At 38.7% G+C, this 19135-nt stretch overlaps 1 protein-coding gene and 1 pseudogene across 1 annotated transcript; one reads left to right on the forward strand and one right to left on the reverse strand.

Annotated features, from left to right (window-relative positions):
- Positions 1-1924: 1924 nt before the first annotated feature.
- On the reverse strand, positions 1925-5034 carry LOC103708210 (microtubule-destabilizing protein 60-like). The gene is made up of 6 exons (XM_089924450.1): positions 4994-5034; positions 4317-4436; positions 4126-4224; positions 3925-3984; positions 3730-3824; positions 1925-2285 (listed from the first exon to the last, which is right to left on the reverse strand). Exons 1-6 carry the CDS (start codon positions 5024-5026, stop codon positions 2159-2161), a joined length of 534 nt encoding a protein of 177 aa, XP_089780576.1. The 5' UTR covers positions 5027-5034; the 3' UTR covers positions 1925-2158.
- Positions 5035-7829: 2795 nt separating this feature from the next.
- LOC149768699 (uncharacterized) lies at positions 7830-8833 on the forward strand (annotated as a pseudogene).
- Positions 8834-19135: the final 10302 nt, after the last annotated feature.

Below are 19135 nucleotides of genomic sequence, written 5' to 3' on the forward strand. Positions count from 1 at the left end.
TCCTGGTCCACTTCTTGTAGAGGTTTTCATACAAAACGGACACGTGTGAGGTGATGGCTAGATCTGTTTTTTTATATATATTTTTCTATTATTTTTTATAGATAGATTTGCTCCATAGATAACCAAAGAAATAGAGTTGCTGCTTTTTATTTTTTATTTATAGAGAGTTGGCGCTTAAATATCATCATCTAGTCGTTCCGCATGGTGGAGGTTGTGCCTTGTAGGTGAAAGAATAATTGATCTTATTTTTTGGAAGCTGCATGATATTTTATTTTCCAATTTTATTGGGTGCATCTGTATTACTGTATAGGTGTTGTGCAGCTCTCAAAGGACTATGAATTTTTTTCATTTATATATCTGCATGGATCGCAAAGCGATTATTGCGCGATCCAATGATGGATTCATGCGAAGGAAGATGAATTCTTTTTCCGTGCAAAAGATACAACCTTATGCCTCCAAGGCAATTCTAATGGGTGAAACTTTGAGGGGGTCAACAAGATGGTAGGACTGTGTTAGGTCTGGTCTAAAATTAGACCAGCCTAGGATTTAAACCTCCAGCCGCAACTCAGCCTATCGCGTGGCTGTCCTGTTTCTGACCCAACTGAGGATGTCCTTTTTTAGCCGCAACAGGCCCAAACTAGGCGACCAAAATCCAAAACTCGGTCCGAGCCCAATTTAGACAGGCCATGCTTTCGAACCAATTCACCCCGATCTAGGTTTGTTAAAAGTGAGCTTTCTGGGCTGCTGGGCTCAGCCAGGCCCATTGACTGCCCCTTGGTTCTGCCATTATTTTTTTTCAGGAAAAAAAAACCCTACATTTTCTTGGTGAGCAACCAATTATTTTACCCTGCACATTCCTGTGAACCATTAATCAAGATGTGCCACGAGTTATTAATCAAGTCTAAAGATTCCCATCAAAATCATGCTAGCCGTGGTCTGCTAATACAATGCCATGAAGGTAGACTGGTCCGATGGATGGCTGTAAAACTTGATTTGTTATCATGAATATTTGGAGCATTGGTTAATCCGAATAACATCTTGATCCACATGTATAGTCCTTTCTTGATTTGTGAAAATAGTCTTCTACTCATCAATATATCGAATTCAAGTGTCGTTGCATTTTCGAAAAAGATGGTCCATCCTACAAGCATGAAGTGAAGAAATAAAATCATCGTCAATATTTCCATCACTATCATATTTTTATCATTCCAAATATGGATTTAGTGTGGACATTTCTGTAGTTTTGGGGTGCAACCATGTTTTCCGAATACTACTTAGCTATTTATTTTAAATTTTGAGGGTCTAAAATAAAGTCAATTGGCTTCAACTTGGTTACCTTTACTTATTTTCTGAAAATTAGGAATGATGTTCCCAGTCATATAAGTCTTCATTCTGGATGTAGAGATCAGGAAGCAGCAAATAAAATTATTTAACTTATAAGTGACCGAGGTGTTGAGGATGGACATAGAGTATGCTTTGGACATAAATCTATCATTTATGAGTTTGAATAAATAAATTACGCAGAGATCGGGAGGTTAGGCAGGCCTCTTAGGATTCAATAAATATTTAACTTTATTAGAACAGCACAAAGTTCTACACCTTAGCGGTGCACCGCATGAACAAACTGAGATATCGTAAGCTGGGCGTTCATTCGAAATAGTTGTACTATGAATAAAATCCATAAAAATCGAGACGTATGATTGGTGTAGTGCACTGCTATATGGTGTATATGGTGCAGGATATAATTTCTCCATATATACACCTACCCCATCTTTTGATTGGCCATCTCATTTTATGACATCCAACATAATATAAAAAATAATAGCAAAACACTTTTAACTCGCATTCTTGAACTCTCGGCATGATCTATAATGATTTTTTTTCTTAATAATTACATTTATTATTCCAAGAAAAGAGAAAGGTACATCCCACCAGCTCCTTAAATTTACAAAAAAAAAAACACCATGGCACTCAAAAAAAACCTTATTAGAGCTTTGATGATAACTTTAAACACAAAAGGGTCACAGAAGATTTGGCCTAAAGTGGTGGACCATTCTCTCATCACTCCACCATGAAATAATAAAACTATCGCAAAACTCATGCACAAAAATTTTAAGCATAACACAAAAGCCTAGCTTCATGGTAGCTTTTCTACTGATTATTTGACAGCCTTCATATTTTGGTTAACATATTGATGAATTTTGTATGGCTCGCCACTGCCGCAACGTTTTTGCTTCAAAAAATGAAGACCTGGCTCTCTTGGAACTGTTAAAGGTCTTGTTGACCTGTCAAAGGGAAATAACATAACAAGATAATAAGCATGCATTTTTTTCTTTAATTTATCATTATTGATCAAAGTAAGTCAGCCACTCTTTATTTCTCTTAGCTGCAAGTCCAGCATCGCATCCCAAAGGGTATCAAAAACTACTTGTGGATAGATTAATTATCTAAAATTTAAGGATCCTTCTTAAATTTCAGACCAAAAGACTCCTAAGCCATCGACGAGTCGAGCAAGGGCGAGGGTCCTAATTACATGGGATGGATTTAATTTGCTTCAACGAAAATTTTGTCCTCCTTTCAGGCTTGTTCCGTTTGTGCTTACAGAATTGATGTCCATGAAAAAGTTGGACCATCCGAAGGGCTTAAATCAAACAACTTAGGATGTTTAATTATAGTTAGAAGAAATAAAATAGAGGATCGGCGGCTTGCGGTCTCCTATTTAAGTAATACTCCTGCATAGATCGATAATCAAATTAGCCTTTCACTAGGCCTTAAATAATTTAGGCTATAAAATCTTTTCGATTTCTTAAAAAGTTTTTCAAAAAATTAATTAGGCTATAAAATTCTATTCAAAAGTCAAGAGGGAAATGGAGAGATAATATATATACCTTCTGGAAGAGCAATTTCTTGTGGAAGTACATGGACAGTATAAACGTAGAACCTCGTATACTCTCTTTATATTAAACGGGGGGAAGGGTTTGAATTAATACGTTATTGGAAATATAAATAAACATACGTTATTGCCTCGCACAAGTTACTTTGTTAAAACATTAGTCTATATATATATATGGTACTTGACCATAGGTAATTCGGGTGGCTTGGGGACTTTTAAAACCATGATTAACTCGGGTTGTTAAAGATCTTCAGATATTCTTCATGAAGAAGTAACTGCCCTTCTAGATCACATTTTTGATGGTACTTGTGGGGATACATGTCACCTAAAAAAACCTTCCAAATCCAACGTTGTGTCAAGTTGAGTTAAAATATGGATCAAGGAAACATGGGAAAGTTCATGAGATGCGATCTTTGATGTAAAATCTTGTCTGAGGTGAGTAAGAAAAGCTTATAATAATCATTTGAGGGCCCATTATGGAACCACTATAGTTCTCAAAGATTATTCTCTCAGTCAATCATGATGACTCTGGCTAAAATTGTGCTTTGGCCTTTTTATAAATTTGTGTCTCTAAGTGCTGATGTAAGTTCAGAGGTTGCTTTCTTTTGAATGCTTCTTTCCATGTAGCCTCTTGTTGAGTTCAGAAATTTGTCCTGCATTATTCCTCTCCTATCCTAGCAAAAAGTCCTGCATAGTCATGTATTGACATTTGTTTCTATTTAGCCTCTTTGTGTCATCATCTTCTTTCCACCAATGTGGAAAGGATGACTTGTAAAATTTGAGAAATTGTTAACGAACGGATTCGTAATTATATTTCTAGTCAAATTTTTCATTACCGTTGTGGAAGGAATGGTCTGTCGAATATCGGCATCAGTTGCGCTTTTGGAACCATCTCCTTTCTCATAAGCCTTATCTCCTCTTCCTCTATAACCTGCATATTGTTAATTGTCTCCTTCTATGTCATCACTGCAATTGTGCACTTTCATATAGTATATATTGAATGATGAGAACCAGTATCATGATATAAACACCTTTAGGAGCTTCTCTTCGAATCTCCGAAGGATCTCCAAGGAATAATTTTTGCTGGAGACCTGCATGAAAAATTTAGCCTTAATACTGACAGGATATGAATTTCAGCTAAATCTTATCTTGGTCAGTATTTAACGCGATAATGAAGAGATATCATCAGACAGAAAGAAGATGACTTGATTTCAGAGTATATAGAGGCTTACTAGGTGATTGAATCCAGCACGCCTGGCCGCTCTTTGCTCGGTGTGTAGCTTAAAATTCAATGGTTTTGTCTGCTCCTTTACTGGCGGTTTTGGTAAGTTCTGTTGATCAAAATTGTCATCATTTGCCATGAAATAACTACAAAGATTGTCTGAGGGAGTGTAAGAAGAGAATTTAGGGGATGTCGGATTACCTGAGGTTTATCGGTTGTCAGTGGCAAACCTTGCGCAACAGGAATCCGTAGTTTGGCCTCCACAGCAACCAATTCTTGCACTCTCTTTGCAAATGCTTGCTCTTTTATCTGTCCTCGTTGCTGTCATATAAGGTGGAAGGCAAGATGCATGAGTCTGCCCTTCCTACTCTTTCTTGCAGCGAATATAAAGCTTAAAAGAATGGTATCCCATTTCTCAATTTTCTTTCGAAAAAAAGGAGAGATTCTACTATGAGATTGTTCTATTGCTGTATACATAAATATCAACTTGGGCTAGGCTATCAACTCAGTGACCATGATAGATTGGAGAGGGTAGGTGATCTACTTGCATGGAAATTAAAGTGGTTAGAATTCAGTCAGCAGCTTTGGTTGGTATACCCAAGAAGTGACTGGGTACTGCAGTTGCATATGATGTTATTGAACAGCATTACCTCGGTTTGGAGTCTAAAGGGTTGAGGCTGGCCACCTTTGACTCCCCTTTTGGGGTTCGAGCTGGGTGCAATCTTTGAAATCTTGAAGAGTTCAAAAAGAAAGGAGAAAAATAAACAAGTGGGGGGAAGATCAGCAGGTAGAAAAACTCCAAATGCTACTAAAAGTTGGAAGTACTGGTGTTGTTTCTGAAAGCAAAGCACTATGCATGGAAATGCTTCTCAACCAACCTTTGGGGAAGTAAGCTTGCCGGGGTCCTCCATTTTGGGGTGCTGAGGGAATCTCACGTGCATGAGCCTATTTATGCACATAAAAAGGAGGTGGTTAAGGGAGTAGTTTTCAGCTCCGCTGCCATTTCACCAGCCTTTTGGATTCCTTCAAGACCTCATTCATTGATCCAAAATTTCTAATAGAATTTGGTCCCAAGTCATACCAACCTTCTGATACAATCTCCCATCAGAAAAGTGCTCCCAACAAACTCACACTTTAAGTTGGGACTGAACTTTTCCCCACAAAGAGCACAAGGATGACAGATTAACGACTACGCGGTCTCTAATCAAGTTTGTTATGGTGGGGGTAGTCCTCTTGTTGCATCAGATTCAGCTGCCTCTCGAAGATATGCGAATAAAACCAAACTTTGCATTGCCAATGAAGGCTAGTTGTACCAATTCGACGGCGCTGCCGACATGTTTCAGACCCGAAATTTGTCGCTAATTAATCATGAAGCTTACTAATGGCATTGCTTAGAATGTGTTCCTGGCATAAGAAGCTTGAGGACATTGCTGAGTTAATAGCTTTAGGAATCCTTATCAACAATATTGTGAATGCCCTTGAGGCCACTCATGTTATAAAAAGCAAAACAACAGTAAGCCAATCGTTGGACAAACTTTTAGGACACCCTTCCTTTTTTCTTTCTTTTTTTTTGCAAATAAGAGTAATGATGAGTCCGGTGATGCATCTGCCTCACGTTCATGGTTTCTGGTGATGGACTGGCATCAAGAAAATTTTTATTAGACAATAGGTAACACGTGGTACTGTATCTCATATTAGTATACCTTTACTTTAGATAATAATATTTCATTAAAATCTGGTGCTAAGTATGCTTCTTCTGCTCGAATAAGTAAGGGAATTAAGCTTCCAGTTTGGTCTTAGGTACACTTCTTCTAATGGATCTTTACTTATTAGACTATGAACTAACTAAGCCACGGCTTATCAAAGATGGAAAACCATGGAGCACTTGATATCCCTTAGAGAAGAACAAATACAAAGAAAAGGATGACTTCCAATTGATGACAGAGAACACTAACTTCAAAGGCTTTCATAACATCTAACAGTATAGGTATTTGTTATATGTTAGAATCATATTTCACATATGTTCAGATTTTCTTTTAATGTTCACTAGTCTTTATTGTAGTTTAGACAGTGGAGTCCAATATTTAAGACGAAATATAGTCTTGGGCGAGCTCATTCTCTTAGCCTAGTAATTAGTATACAATTATAAGCATTTATAAAACATTTAATGGGCTCGTGTTTATCTCCATTTGTCCAAGTTTGTCTCCGAGTCAACTTGGAAATGGTGGAGGATGCTTCTCAAACCTCCTCTATTTTCCTCCAAATCGGAGAGCTACAGAGGGATGGCCGCTCTTAGAAAAATATGAACAACAGGTATTGGTTGCGGTGGAAGAAAAAGTGGATATCAACGGTAGAATTGGAAATGAACCAAGAGTTATTAAAATAAGCAAATCATTTTAATTGAATGAAAGCTCGTAGAGATAGTACTCTAACCTCCTCTTATTTTCTTCTTGCAATACTTACCATACTCCCATGCTACTTTATACAACATCTCCCAATTTAACCAATGGTTAACACTAGTATAGTTATGTTTAGACCGATCCATTGTTTATACTGAAGTCGCCCTTTAGTAAAGCAGCCGCTCTCCAAAGATTTAAAGGCTCAGTCTCTCCACATTAATCCACATAAAGCTATCTCTGCCCTCTACCTAACTTACTATCGCCTCCAGATCCAGCATCAAAACCCTCCCACAAGTGGCAGGGCCAGGATTTAGCTTGAGGAGGACATTTGTAATAATTTATTATCTTTTACAAAAAGGATTTTAAAATGTCAACCTACAATGAAATTTGTAAATGAATTTCTGCTACACATGTATTGTGTAGGAAGAATATGCATTACAATGCAATCCATTCTCATATGAATGCAAAATCAAACCACACAAAAGTGGATTTTTTTTTTTTTGTTTCTTTTTTTAGATAACAATATGCACAAGATGATTAAAGGAATTTTACTGAAGTAGTTTTTGTAAAAAGAATTGAAGTGGAAGAAATTGAAGTGAAAGAAATTGAAGGAATGAACCTCTTTCTTGTTATCTAAAATGTACAAAGAGTGGCCAATATACAGACATGAGTCCAAAGAGTAGTACAAGTGTGGTAGTATAATGGTAGTACAAAGTAATACAAAGTAGTATAAGAAAAGTACAAGTAAAAGTACAAAAAAAGGGAGATATATGTAATTTCCATATACCCAACATTCCCCCTCAAACTCATGTCGGCGACGTAGAAGCCAACTTGAGTTTGCTAACAAGTTCACTGAGACGACCAGATGGGTGAGACTTCCTGAAAATGTCAGCAAGCTAATCTGCAGAAGTAACGGGTCGTAAGTGAAGAGTGCCAGCATTGATATGTTGCCGGATGAAGTGACAATCAATCTCAATATGCTTAGTATGCTCGTGGAAAACATCATTGTGGGCAATCTAAATAGCACTCTAATATCATAGTGAAGGGGAGAACTAGATAGCTGAGGGGCATCCTTGTCAGTCAGTAAGCATCGTAACCATAATAGCTCAGAAATGGTATCAGCAAGTGCGCGATACTCAGCCTTAGTAGTAGACCGTGCGACAGCTGTCTGCTTCTTACTCCACCAAGAAATGAGAGAAGACCCAAGTAAGAAGCAATAGCCAGTAGTAGACCGACGATCTGTAGGATCACCGGCCCAATTTGTATCAGAATAGGCGCTTAAGTCAAGAGAAGATCGGGAGGAGAAGTGTAAGCCATGAAAGAGAGTTCCCTTGACGTAGCGCAAAATCCGAAGAACAGCAGCACAATAGAGAGAACGAGGCTCATGCATGAATTGACTAACCATGTGAACAGCATAGGCAATGTCTGGCCGGGTAACTGTAAGATAGGTAAGACTGTCAACCAACTGCCTGTAGAGATTAGCATCAAACAGAGGCACACCATCGGTAAGATTGAGCTGAGCATTATACTCTAAGGGAGTACTGGCTGTCTTACTATCTATCAAGCCTACCCTCGAGATAAGGTCTGAAGCATACTTGGCCTGACAGAGATGATAACCATCGTTAGAGGAGGTGACCTCAATACAAAGAAAATAGCTGAGAGTACCCAAATCCTTCAGCTCAAAGTGTCGGCTAGAAAAATCCTGAAGAGCACGAATGCCAGTAGCATCGTTACCAGTAATAATCATGTCATCGACATAGAAGAGCAGAAGGATAGTGCTAGCAGTAGACTTTCGGATGAATAATGCAGAGTCATAAGAACTGGGTACAAACCCCTGCTAAGTGATAATATAGCTAAACTTAGCAAACCAAGCACGCAGAGCTTGCTTTTGACCATAGAGAGCACGACGAAGGCGGCAAACTTTGTGAGGAGGGTGCTCATAGCCAGGAGGAGGCTTCATATAGACTTCCTCAGTAAGATCGCCACTGAAAAAGGCATTTTGACATCCATCTAAAACAACTGCCAATGTCGAGTTGCAGCAACTGCAATCAAGGACCAAACAGAGGTAAGTCTAACAACATAAGCAAAAGTCTTCTCATAATCAATACCGTACTCTTAAGTGAAACCCTTTGCAACAAGACAAGCCTTATACCGCTCAACTGATCCATCCGCCCGAGTCTTAATTTTGTAAACCCACTAACATCCCACTGTAGACTTTCCAGGGAGCAAATCCACCAGATCCCAAGTATGAGTTTTGGTAAGGGCATCTAACTCATAAGACATTGCTTTCTGCCAAAGAGGGTTAGTACTAGCCTCACGATAAGTGTGAGGCTCGTGGAGGGTGGCAAGGGCATAAAAACAATGATAATTTTGTACATGTGGAGGAAGTGCTCTTATCCAACTAGCTAGAACGACAAGGTGAGATGGCTTGGGAAGGCTCGGGTGCAGATGGAGGAAGTGGTGGGTCTGGGATAGACTCGAGAGCATGTGATGCCCCATGATCAACTGGCGGGTCAGAGTCATTGAGAGGAGCTGAGTACAGATCGCTTGAAGAGTTGGCATCACCTGCCAAAGGGTTAGTAGACTCGGGAAACAAGGCAATGGACGAATCAATAAATATTGGTGAGTGACTGGTGTGGACGGATGGGAAAGAGGAAAGACTAGTGAAGAACTTGTGTTCCCAAAAGTCCACATGATGCGATAGTCGAAGGCGCTTAGCTATGGGATCATAACAACGGTAGCCTTTTTATTCAATACTATAACCAAGAAAACAACACAGTCTGGAGCGAGGCTCTAACTTAGTACGTTCATGTGAGGATAGGAGAACAAAGTAGACACAACAAGAGACCCGAAGAGAACGATAGTCAGAAATTTTACCATGTAAAAACTCAAAAGGAGTTTTGTTATGAATAGTGGGTGAGGGGATACGATTGATAGTATAGACAGTAGTAAGAGCAGCTTCACTCCAAAAACACTCAGGAAGAGAAGCAGAAATGAGAAGGGATCTCACTGTGTCTAGAATGTGACGATGTTTACGCTCAGCACGACCATTCTGTTGTGAAGTGTAAGGACAAGAGTGATGGGAGAGAGTGCCATTTTGTTGTAAAAACTCAAGAAATGATTTCTCATTATACTCTAAAGCATTATCAAAGCAAAAAAATTTTATGGTGCGAGAAAATTTGGTGTATACCATTTTTTGAAAACTTTTGTAAATCTCAAACAATTCAAAATGCTTAGGCAAAAGATAAATCCATGTATAACGAGAATAATCATCCACGAAAATGACAAAATAGCATGATCCCCCCTCACTGGGAGTCGGGGTAGGCCCCCAAATGTCAGAGTGAACAAGAACAAAAGGAGCAAAAGAAGATGAGTCACTAGTCCTAAAAGGTAAATGAGTTTGTTTGCCTAATTGACAAGAAATGCAATCAAACTTGTCAAAATCTATGGAGCCAAGACGACCATTAGAAGCCAACAACTGAATGCGAGGCAAGGAAGTGTGACCAAGGTGAGAATGCCAAAGACTAGAAGAGGTGGTGAGAGCAACAATTGACGAAGATTCTATAAGAGGAATTTGCAAGCGATCCATCTCAAACAAGCGTCCAACCTTATGGCCTGTCCCAATTAACTGACCCGTCCGTGGATCCTGCACATCACAACCCTAATTAGAGAAGTGAAGCTCAAAAACTAACTCACAAAGTTGACGAACTAACAAAAGGTTCAAATATAACTTGGGTACTAAATATGCATTTCCAATAGTATGGTTGGAAGTGGAGATAGACCCAATATGACTAACAGGTATATGAGAACCATTAGTAGTATAAATAATATGGTTAGGGTTAAGGGCAGTTTTCTTAGAAAAAAGGGTTGAATCGGGTGTCATATGATTACAACAAGCAGAATCCATAAACCAAGAGGATTTACCTGAGGTGACGAACAGAGTATGGGACAAAACCTGATGAATTAAAGTCTCAATATCAGATGCAGTGAGAGCAGTGGTATGAGAAGACTCAGAAGCAGATGAGCCAGTGGAAGCAATTGCAACAGTCTGCTGGAGGGGACCTCGGGACTCGCAAGCCTTCTTCTTTTATAACTTCAGAGAATCTTGAATCAGATGACCATCCTCCTTGCAATATCTACAGAAAAGCTTCTTAGAAGATAACTGAAACTGTGGTGGAGGAAGTCTTATTAGCTACATCCATAACAATTTTTGTAGACTGTATCTTCATTGTGGAACGACGAGTTTCTTCAGAAATCAGTTCGGCAACTGCACCGTCCATAGTGGGAAGTGGTGTGCGATGAAGAAGTGCAGCCCAAGTAGATTCAAAATCATCTCGGAGAACCATCATGAAATGCATGAACTTTTTACGGTCGCGATACTTAGCAAATAGCTTGATGTCGGTGGTACAATGAAGTTGAGATGCGGCAGCAGCCAACTCAACCCAAAGAATAGAGACTTGAGAATGAAAGTTTGAGATGGACTGACCTGGTTTCTGACGCATCTGGTAAAGTTTGGTCTCTATCTGAAACTGAAGTGATGCATCGTTGGTGCAATTGTATCGGTTCGCCAAGAAGTCCCATGCAGCTCTAGCATTTTCAAGCATAGGGAGAAGGTTGCCAATGGATGGGATAGAAGTGTTGATAAACTAAGAGAGAATCTTAAAGTGAACACTTTCCTATTCCTCTAAGAGACCAGCATACTCCAAAGCCGACTTAGATAGGGTCTTTTTAGGTTTAGAAAAATCCTTAGAGACATAATGCCACAATTTTCTTCCTTTGAGAAAAACTTTCATATTGGAAGCCCATATACTATAATTGGTCCCATCCAAAATAATCTCAATAGGACGGATAACATCATTTTGAGAAAACATATTTGATGTAAGAAAGATAAAATAGAGGTCATCAAGACTTATGACCTGAACTTTGAAGTGGGCCGAAGTGGGCTGAGCTACGAACTGGCCTTCCAAATGCTTCGATGGGCGTGAGACTTTGTCGGCAAGAAGATTGATGATAGACAAATAATCCGATGGCAACAGATTATCGAAGTCGTCTTCCAAATGCTCCAAAATGACACAAACAGCCTCGAAAATAGTAAGAACAAGAGCAAAAGAAAAACCAGCAAACCTGGGATGTGCTCTCACGAAATGAAGCTAAAAAGGGGCACCAAAATTCTCTGGATGCTCTGATACCATGTAAAAAGAATTGAAGTGGAAAAAATTGAAGGAATAAACTTTTTTCTTGTTATCTAAAATATACAAAGAGTGGCCAATATATAGACATGAGGCCAAAGAGTAGTACAAGTGTAGTACAATGGTAATACAAAGTAGTATAAGGGAAGTACAAATGGAAGTACAAAAAAAGGGAGATATATGTAATTTCCATATATCTCAACAGTTTTAAATCACCCAATAAATGGATTATTTTATAAGTATAATTTTATGAATAAAATTTAAATGTGATAGGCAATAAATACTGACAATATAAACACGTCACAATCCACTAAAATTATCTTTTTCGAGGGTTAATGGAAAGTAAGGCACCACCGCGTATTTTATTGCGACGAAAATTAAGTACAAGAATGGTTTTAGCTATAAGGTGTTGTCCACTAATATTATTGGATCAATCTTTTTGCAAAAAATATTTTTAGCTAAATCATATTGCACATGATCCGATCGGAGAGAAGGAAGATTTTTTTCAAGCGGCTTAACTCGAATCTCTTGAAGATAACTAGAAGAAGATGGAATAATATAAAATAAAGTTTAGGTCTCCTTTTTTTTCCATTGATCATCGAAAAAATGAGATACATAATCTCTATTTATAATATGAGGTCTACTCTAACACAATTTTTGTCGGATTGCTCTTTTTAAACCTAGTAAAATTCTTTTTTTCTAAAATAGACATTTATTGTAGAAATCTTTTAGTAAAAGCTAAAAATTTCGAAGAGGTAGATCTCGACTTCTACATCAACTCTCTCTTCTGTCGCTCTGTTAGATTTTTATTGGGTAAAGAGCTATGCCCAATCAAAGTTTTATCCAAAAAGAAAATTTTCGGTTTGACTAGCTCGTTTTGGGCTTCAAACGATAGAATTTCGACCTAATACCACCTCTTGGCCCAAAGTTGTAGATCTCAAAAGGATACCCAATTTCAAAAAAAAAAAGAAGATCATCTCAATCGGGCATCATATGACCAAATTATAGCCTTCTAAAATTTAGCCTATGACTGGCTTCCTGATGTATTGAATCTCGCTCCGATCTAGCCATGCTCATAGTGGTCAAAGTAGTCCACATAGAGTCTGGAGATCTTTCTGGATTAGGGCTCCTCCTGTTTAGGAGATTTAGGTCCCGCTCAATTGGAACTAAAGGTGGGGAAACACATGCTTCCCCGTCCCATCTAACTTTAGTGGAGATGGTTTCTGGCCTAGCTTTTATTTTCTCTCGAGTCTCGGCAAACTATTTGCTCTGCTTATGCATCTGGACTCCGTGGTAGAGACGCTCCTTGCCGTCCTTCCTTGTCATTGACAACTACGGTAACTCCTCGATCTTGATCTCGATCTTGATCTCGATAGATCAGTTAATGAAACCAAAAAATGAGAGCTTCGCCTCTTATATATAATATCGGATTTTTCTACTATCATCACAAATTTTTTACTGGCATTAACAAGTCATTTTGCTTGGGCAGCAATTGCAAGGTCAATGTTATTTTGTGTTCTAGAGGCAAGGATCATGAACACATTTCCATCCTTTATGAGATGATACTTCTTCAGATGCCGATAAAAGACTGCATAACAATTCTAAAGGTATGGGCTCCCAAAAATAATATGGCAAACATTTAAAGAAACTACTTCACAAGTTACCTCGTCAATATACCTCTCAGTTATGGCAAATTTGAAGGTATATTGCTTAATAATCTTTAATTCAATGTCCTTTTGAATCCAACCAAGAGGATAGGGATGTGGATGAGGCTTAGTCTGCAACTCCAGCTTCTGAACCAAATTTTCAGAGATAAGGCTCTTTTAGCTTTTAGGATCTACAATAACCTCAATGAAGCATTGCTTCATTTGGATCTTCAGATGAAAGAGTTCCTCTCATACCTCTAAATCTGCTTCAATTGTTGTCTCAGATTTACTCGTCATTAGGCTCAATTTAGAGTATGCTTGCTCAAGCTTACACAACTCCTCAACTTCTACGGTATTGAGAATCGCCTTTTCCTTCTTCTTACAATCATCTTCTTTTTGCGTCTTTCTCTTCGACTGCAGCTCGAGCTGAAGTTTCCAGTACTTCTCCTTGGTGTATCCACGAAGGTTACAACGATCACAATAAGTTTTCTGAGTTGTATTAGTGTGCCTCTTGCCTTGCTCCCTCTCTTGATATAGATTTCCGCCCTTTTTTTGAACTTGTTGCCCTTTTTACCTTTCCTAGACTGATTTTTCTCTTTAATCCCTATGACCTTCATGCTAGCTTTGTTAATGTCTTCAACTTTGAATAGTTTCAGCTTCTTTCGAATTTTCTCATGGAGACCTCTGATGTACTTTATAAAAACCACATGATTGTCGATAGAGATTTCGTGTGAGATCGTTTGCTTGTGAAACTCAGTGGTGTAGTCCTAGACAGACTGATCATACTTCTTCCACATGTACTGCTACTTGATTCACTGAACCTTCTCATGGTCGATTAGGTAGAATTGCTTCTTAATTAGGCTTTTGAATTTGTTCCATGCCCAATTTGAAACATTGTTATCCCTCGTGTGCGAATTTTACCAGGTAAAACATAGCTAGAAAGCTTGAGACGAGCAAAAACTACGTTCTGGATACTTAAGTATCTATAGATAGTAAAGTATGTCTCTAACTGGTCAAGCCAGCTATCTAGCTTTTCTGCTTCAACAACCTTATCATATATAGGGATCTCAATTCGAGCCTCAACTTTAAACGATTGAAGAGAGAGATTTCTCATACCTCTAGGTCACTCCTCCTTATCCTCATCATTGAATGGTGGATCTTCATCTCAAACCATAGGAGACAGCTTCGCAACATTAGTTACTGGTGATTATGCTGGAGATATCGCCAATATGAAGACGATCTCGGTGAGTTGGGCAATCTTCTCCTCTAATTGTATGAGACATCCTTTTATCTTATCATCACCCATTGAGGAAGAATTAGCAGCCACACTCATCTTTGTCTTTTGATGTACTTGAAGCATGGATAGCCCTTCTCTTAATTCTTTATATTGTTCACACATCTGGACCATGAACAGAAGGCCCCACAAATATGAAGAACCGAAGCTCTGATACCAACTTGATCCGATCGGAGAGAATGATGATTTTCTTCAACCCACTCAACTCAAATCTCTTAGAAGATAACTAAAAGAAGATGGAATATTGCAAAGTAAGATTTAAGTCTCCTTTTCTTTCATTGATCATAAAAAAAGAGGTACATATGCTTTATTTATAATGTGAGGTTTGCCTTAATACAATTTGGGTTGAAATTTTCTTCTAGAAATCTTCTACAAAAAGCTAAAAATTTTGAGGAGGTAGATCTCAACTTCTAAATCAACTCTGACTGTTGTCGTTCTACCAGATTTTTATCGGATAAAGAGCGTCTTATCCAAAAAGAAAACTTTCGGTTTGACTCGACCCATTTTGGGCCCCAAACGATGAAATTTTGGCCCGATACAACCTCCTAAGAGGTTGGCCCAAAGTTATAAATCTCGAAAAAATATCCAATTTCAAAAAAATATTATCTTAATCAGACATCGTATGACCAAATTATGGCCTTCTGAAGTTTGGCCTGCGACTCAGCTTTCTGATGTGGCGAATTTCACTCGTGAACTCTAACTATACTTGTAGTGGTCAAAGTAGTCCATATTGAGTATGAGGATCCTCCTAGATCAGCACATTAGAGAAATTGTCCGAGATTTGACATTCCCGAGTTGTCTTTTCCCTCCATGGTAATGCTCAATGGACCACCAGTTTCTATGTCATCGGCCATGGATTAATTTGCTCTCCAAGCAAGTGGCAGGATCTGATCAACACAAAACAAATGATAGGCCTTATCATTGTTCATCAAGCCCTCTGCTTCTACCATTCCTCACCACCATCTCGACATCTCTTCCCTGCCAAATCCTGCCATCTTCCCCATCGATACCTTCACCAGTAAGTAAGAGAATTCGTTCAATAGACAAATGAATGTGAGAAACCTGGAGCATGTTAATTCATCTGTCTTTTTTATGCAACATCCAGTATACCAAGAGGAGGATCAGAACAGAGCACAAGAGGACATCCAGATTATGAACTTGAAAGAACCAGAACAACTTGAAGTGGATGATAACTGAGTTTGGTTTATGTTGGATCCAGCTGCCCAAGCCTTCAACCCAGCCTCAATAATTTTAGGGTTGGTTTTTACCACCAAATCACCATGTTTTGGGCCTGGTGCTGCCCACCTTCCCCATGCTCTGTTCCAGATGCTGATCCAAGAAGAGTATGGCAAGCCATTACCTTATGGCGACCGGTTGCGGCGCAGCTTCCTCTGGATTTGGTCTTGGATTTGGTCGGATTGGAGTGCCACTTGAGAGTGGTCAAGTTATACCGTCTCTCGTGTCGATACAAGCTGACGCTGACGTAGATGCAAAGGTTTTGTCGTTTGAAAACAATTTATCCCCACCATCCCCCCTTTCTGCCCGCTCGGCCGGATGCTAATCATGTTATTCCATGTTAATCAAGGTAGCATTTCCGGAAATAAATAATGTACGGCCAAAAGGTAAGTAGGATCATCGTATGAAGATCGCCTCTTATTAGAGGTTCGATGGTGAGCCAAAAATCAGATAAGTCACCTTTTGAGATTACCAGGGCGGCTCCTGCTTATTGGTTTGAATGAGATTTTTTCCTCCATTAATTATCAGACGCTTGGCTTGGAACCATTTAGCTTCTTTTTCTCGCATCTATTTCTCTCCTCTTTTGACAATGTAACTCATCTCTGCTCCTCATCTCTATTGTAAATACGATTAATCTTCAATAAAAGCCGGGTGGCTCTTACTGCCTCCCCTTTACATCAAAAAGAGATTACCAAGGCCTTTAAAACTATTAAATTCTGGAACCAGTCGTACCTCTTCAGTATTTTTCCTATGCATATAAATGTCTACTCACAAGCATCTTGCTTCCAATGCGTATCAAAGAAATAAGCAGTTCAGTGTCAAATAAGAATGAACATAGCTCCCTTGTAATTGGTGTTTTTTGGTAGGAAAAAAGAAAAACACCAGCTACAAGGGAGCTATGTTGATACATATTCAACACTGAACTGCGAAATGATGTTTGATGATCATGTTCATCATAGATTTCTGCTCTGAAAGGATGCTGTGACAATCAAAAAAAAAATACAGAGAAAAACAGTGGGCACATCAGCTAATGGATGACTGAAGCTTGACACTATAAAGTAGTAGACAAACAATAAAGGAGAACCCACAGAATGAACAAGAAGATCAAAGTGAGTCTGCCTCAAATTCAAGGACGGTATGGTTGTGATTTACAAAGAGCAAAACACCAAATTCTGCAGTGATTCCTGGCCCAAAAATTAATTCGAATTTTGCCGGAAATCCAGCATCCAAATGTATACCAGTCAGTGGACAGATACATTCCATTAGTAAATCCCTTACAAACGAACTTCAAATTTAAATGAAATAAAATAACTAATGATTCAGATCGGTGCCTTGTGCAGTAAAATTAGGAAGTTTTCTTGTTTCTCAAAGTTTTGGTAGACATGGAGATTTTCATTGTTACTCTAAATTCAATCAGATATCAAATAAAACGCTATCCAGCCGTCTCTTTTAAAAATCAGACAACAACTGCAGAGCTTAAGCTTCAAGCACCAGGAGTGAACAATACTTTCCATCATCAGTTACCCTACAGAGGAAACAAATACTAGCAAGCCATACAGGAGTAATGACTGCCGACTGAAACCCAATATAAGCAACTACCCTAACTATGTCATCATCACGGATCACTCTTGTCAGGTTGCAATAAAATTAAACAGCGGACAAAAGAAACATGAATATCTGAACACGGATCAACTAATAAAAGTCAGCAAGCATGCGATAATTGACATAGAATACATTACGTAGTTAACCAGAGACATGGTGCAACCAAGACAAGACATAAGCATTAGTTTGAGCCATGGTTCCAAGATAAGACATAAGCATTTATCTCCGGCACATAAAGAGGCATGTGGCTGTGCTGGACCCAAAAAAAAAAAAAAAAAAAGCATAAATATCCTCTTAAATTTTGAATTTTGCATAAATACCCTCCCCAAATTGATATTTGCATATATACCCTCATAAAATACTTGTTTTGCTATTCTACCCTTTTTTTTCCTTATTTTTGCATATACCAACGTCATCTAACACCATTAAAAAAGTAACAGTTTTAAATTAAAATAACTAAAATATTTTTAATAGGTAGAAGTGCAAAAAAAAACATATTTATAAGGGATTGAGGACAAAAAAATAATTTCAAAAATCTATTTTAAATTAAAATAAATGTGGATTTTACTAACGGTGTTAGAAAAACCGTTATATTAGAGGTATTTATACAAAAACAGTATTTATGAGGATATAGAAATAAATATAAATTTTAAGAGGGTATTCATGCATATTTAAATTTGTAGAAAGATATTCATACAAAAAAAATCTAAAAATAATGATAAGTGAGTCAGTACCAAGATTTCACGTGTATCATGCCAAAATAAAATTAATTAAAATATTTAATAACTTTTCCTTTCAACTTTCCATGTCCTTTATTTTTATTTTTTTCTTGAGACCAGAATTTTCATTTTCCAGGATAAATATAGGTAGTAAGTAGCAGTGTCGTGTCAGCGATGTAAGCAGGCTCTCAGTCGAGCCACAGCTCTGGATTCATAGGCCCAATCCCCTTCATATGGTAGAAAAAATACCTGTTGGGCTCACAGTCCGCAACTAAGCCCACGAAATATGGATGGATTCAAAGTTGCATTGGATTCCGCAAGATGCTGGAAAGTAAAAGCAAGCACCATACGATGGGGTTGCCGGAGGAGGAGGATGCGGCGGTGGTCACGGTAAAAGCTTGTGTGAATGCTTTGGAGTAGGCCAAGAACAAGAGGTAATAGGCTACGCGCGCTGGATGCTTCAGGCTAGTTCAGTCCTATTAGAGAGTGATTCGGTTACAGTGATGAACTGGATCCGAAAGAACCCAAGCAGTAACGGAGGAGTCCATCTCTTGCTCTGCGATATTTGGATGATGGTGCATAAGGACGACACATTTCAGGCCATGCATATATATTGTGAAGCTAACGGGGCAGCCGACTAGGTGGCGGCATATATAGCGAGCCATTTAGAAGGCGTCCTATGGACTAGAGAGGAAGAGATGTTCGGAGTACTTTGGGATCTTTTGTTTTCTGATTCTATTGGGTGTGTTGATGTATGAAACGCCCGTTTTAGTAAAAGAAAAAAAAAAGAACAAGAGCCGATGCGGCCGTGGGGTTGAGATGCTTTCTGATCCATCGGCCGTTCTAGGAGACGAGTCGCCTCCGGTGGTCGGCCGCACTGGACTGTTCTGCGAGCAGATGATTGATTCGCCGGCGTGGCCAAAGCTCCGCACCAG

The sequence above is a fragment of the Phoenix dactylifera genome, chromosome 1, assembly GCF_051530095.1.
Source record: "Phoenix dactylifera cultivar Ajwa chromosome 1, Ajwa_hap1_PhDact_Kaust_v1.1, whole genome shotgun sequence".
NCBI classification, from domain to species: Eukaryota; Viridiplantae; Streptophyta; class Magnoliopsida; order Arecales; family Arecaceae; genus Phoenix; species Phoenix dactylifera.

Bases quoted from the DNA above. Each gene is read 5' to 3' on its own strand.
- LOC103708210 (XM_089924450.1), bottom strand. From the start codon at position 5,026: ATGGAGGACCCCGGCAAGCTTACTTCCCCAAAG. The intron at 3,825-3,924 runs GTGTTTATATCA...AACAATATGCAG, and splicing joins TCGAAGAGAAGCTCCTAAAG to GTTATAGAGGAAGAGGAGAT. The intron at 2,286-3,729 runs GTAATGAAAAAT...TCCCTTTGACAG, and splicing joins AGACCATTCCTTCCACAACG to GTCAACAAGACCTTTAACAG.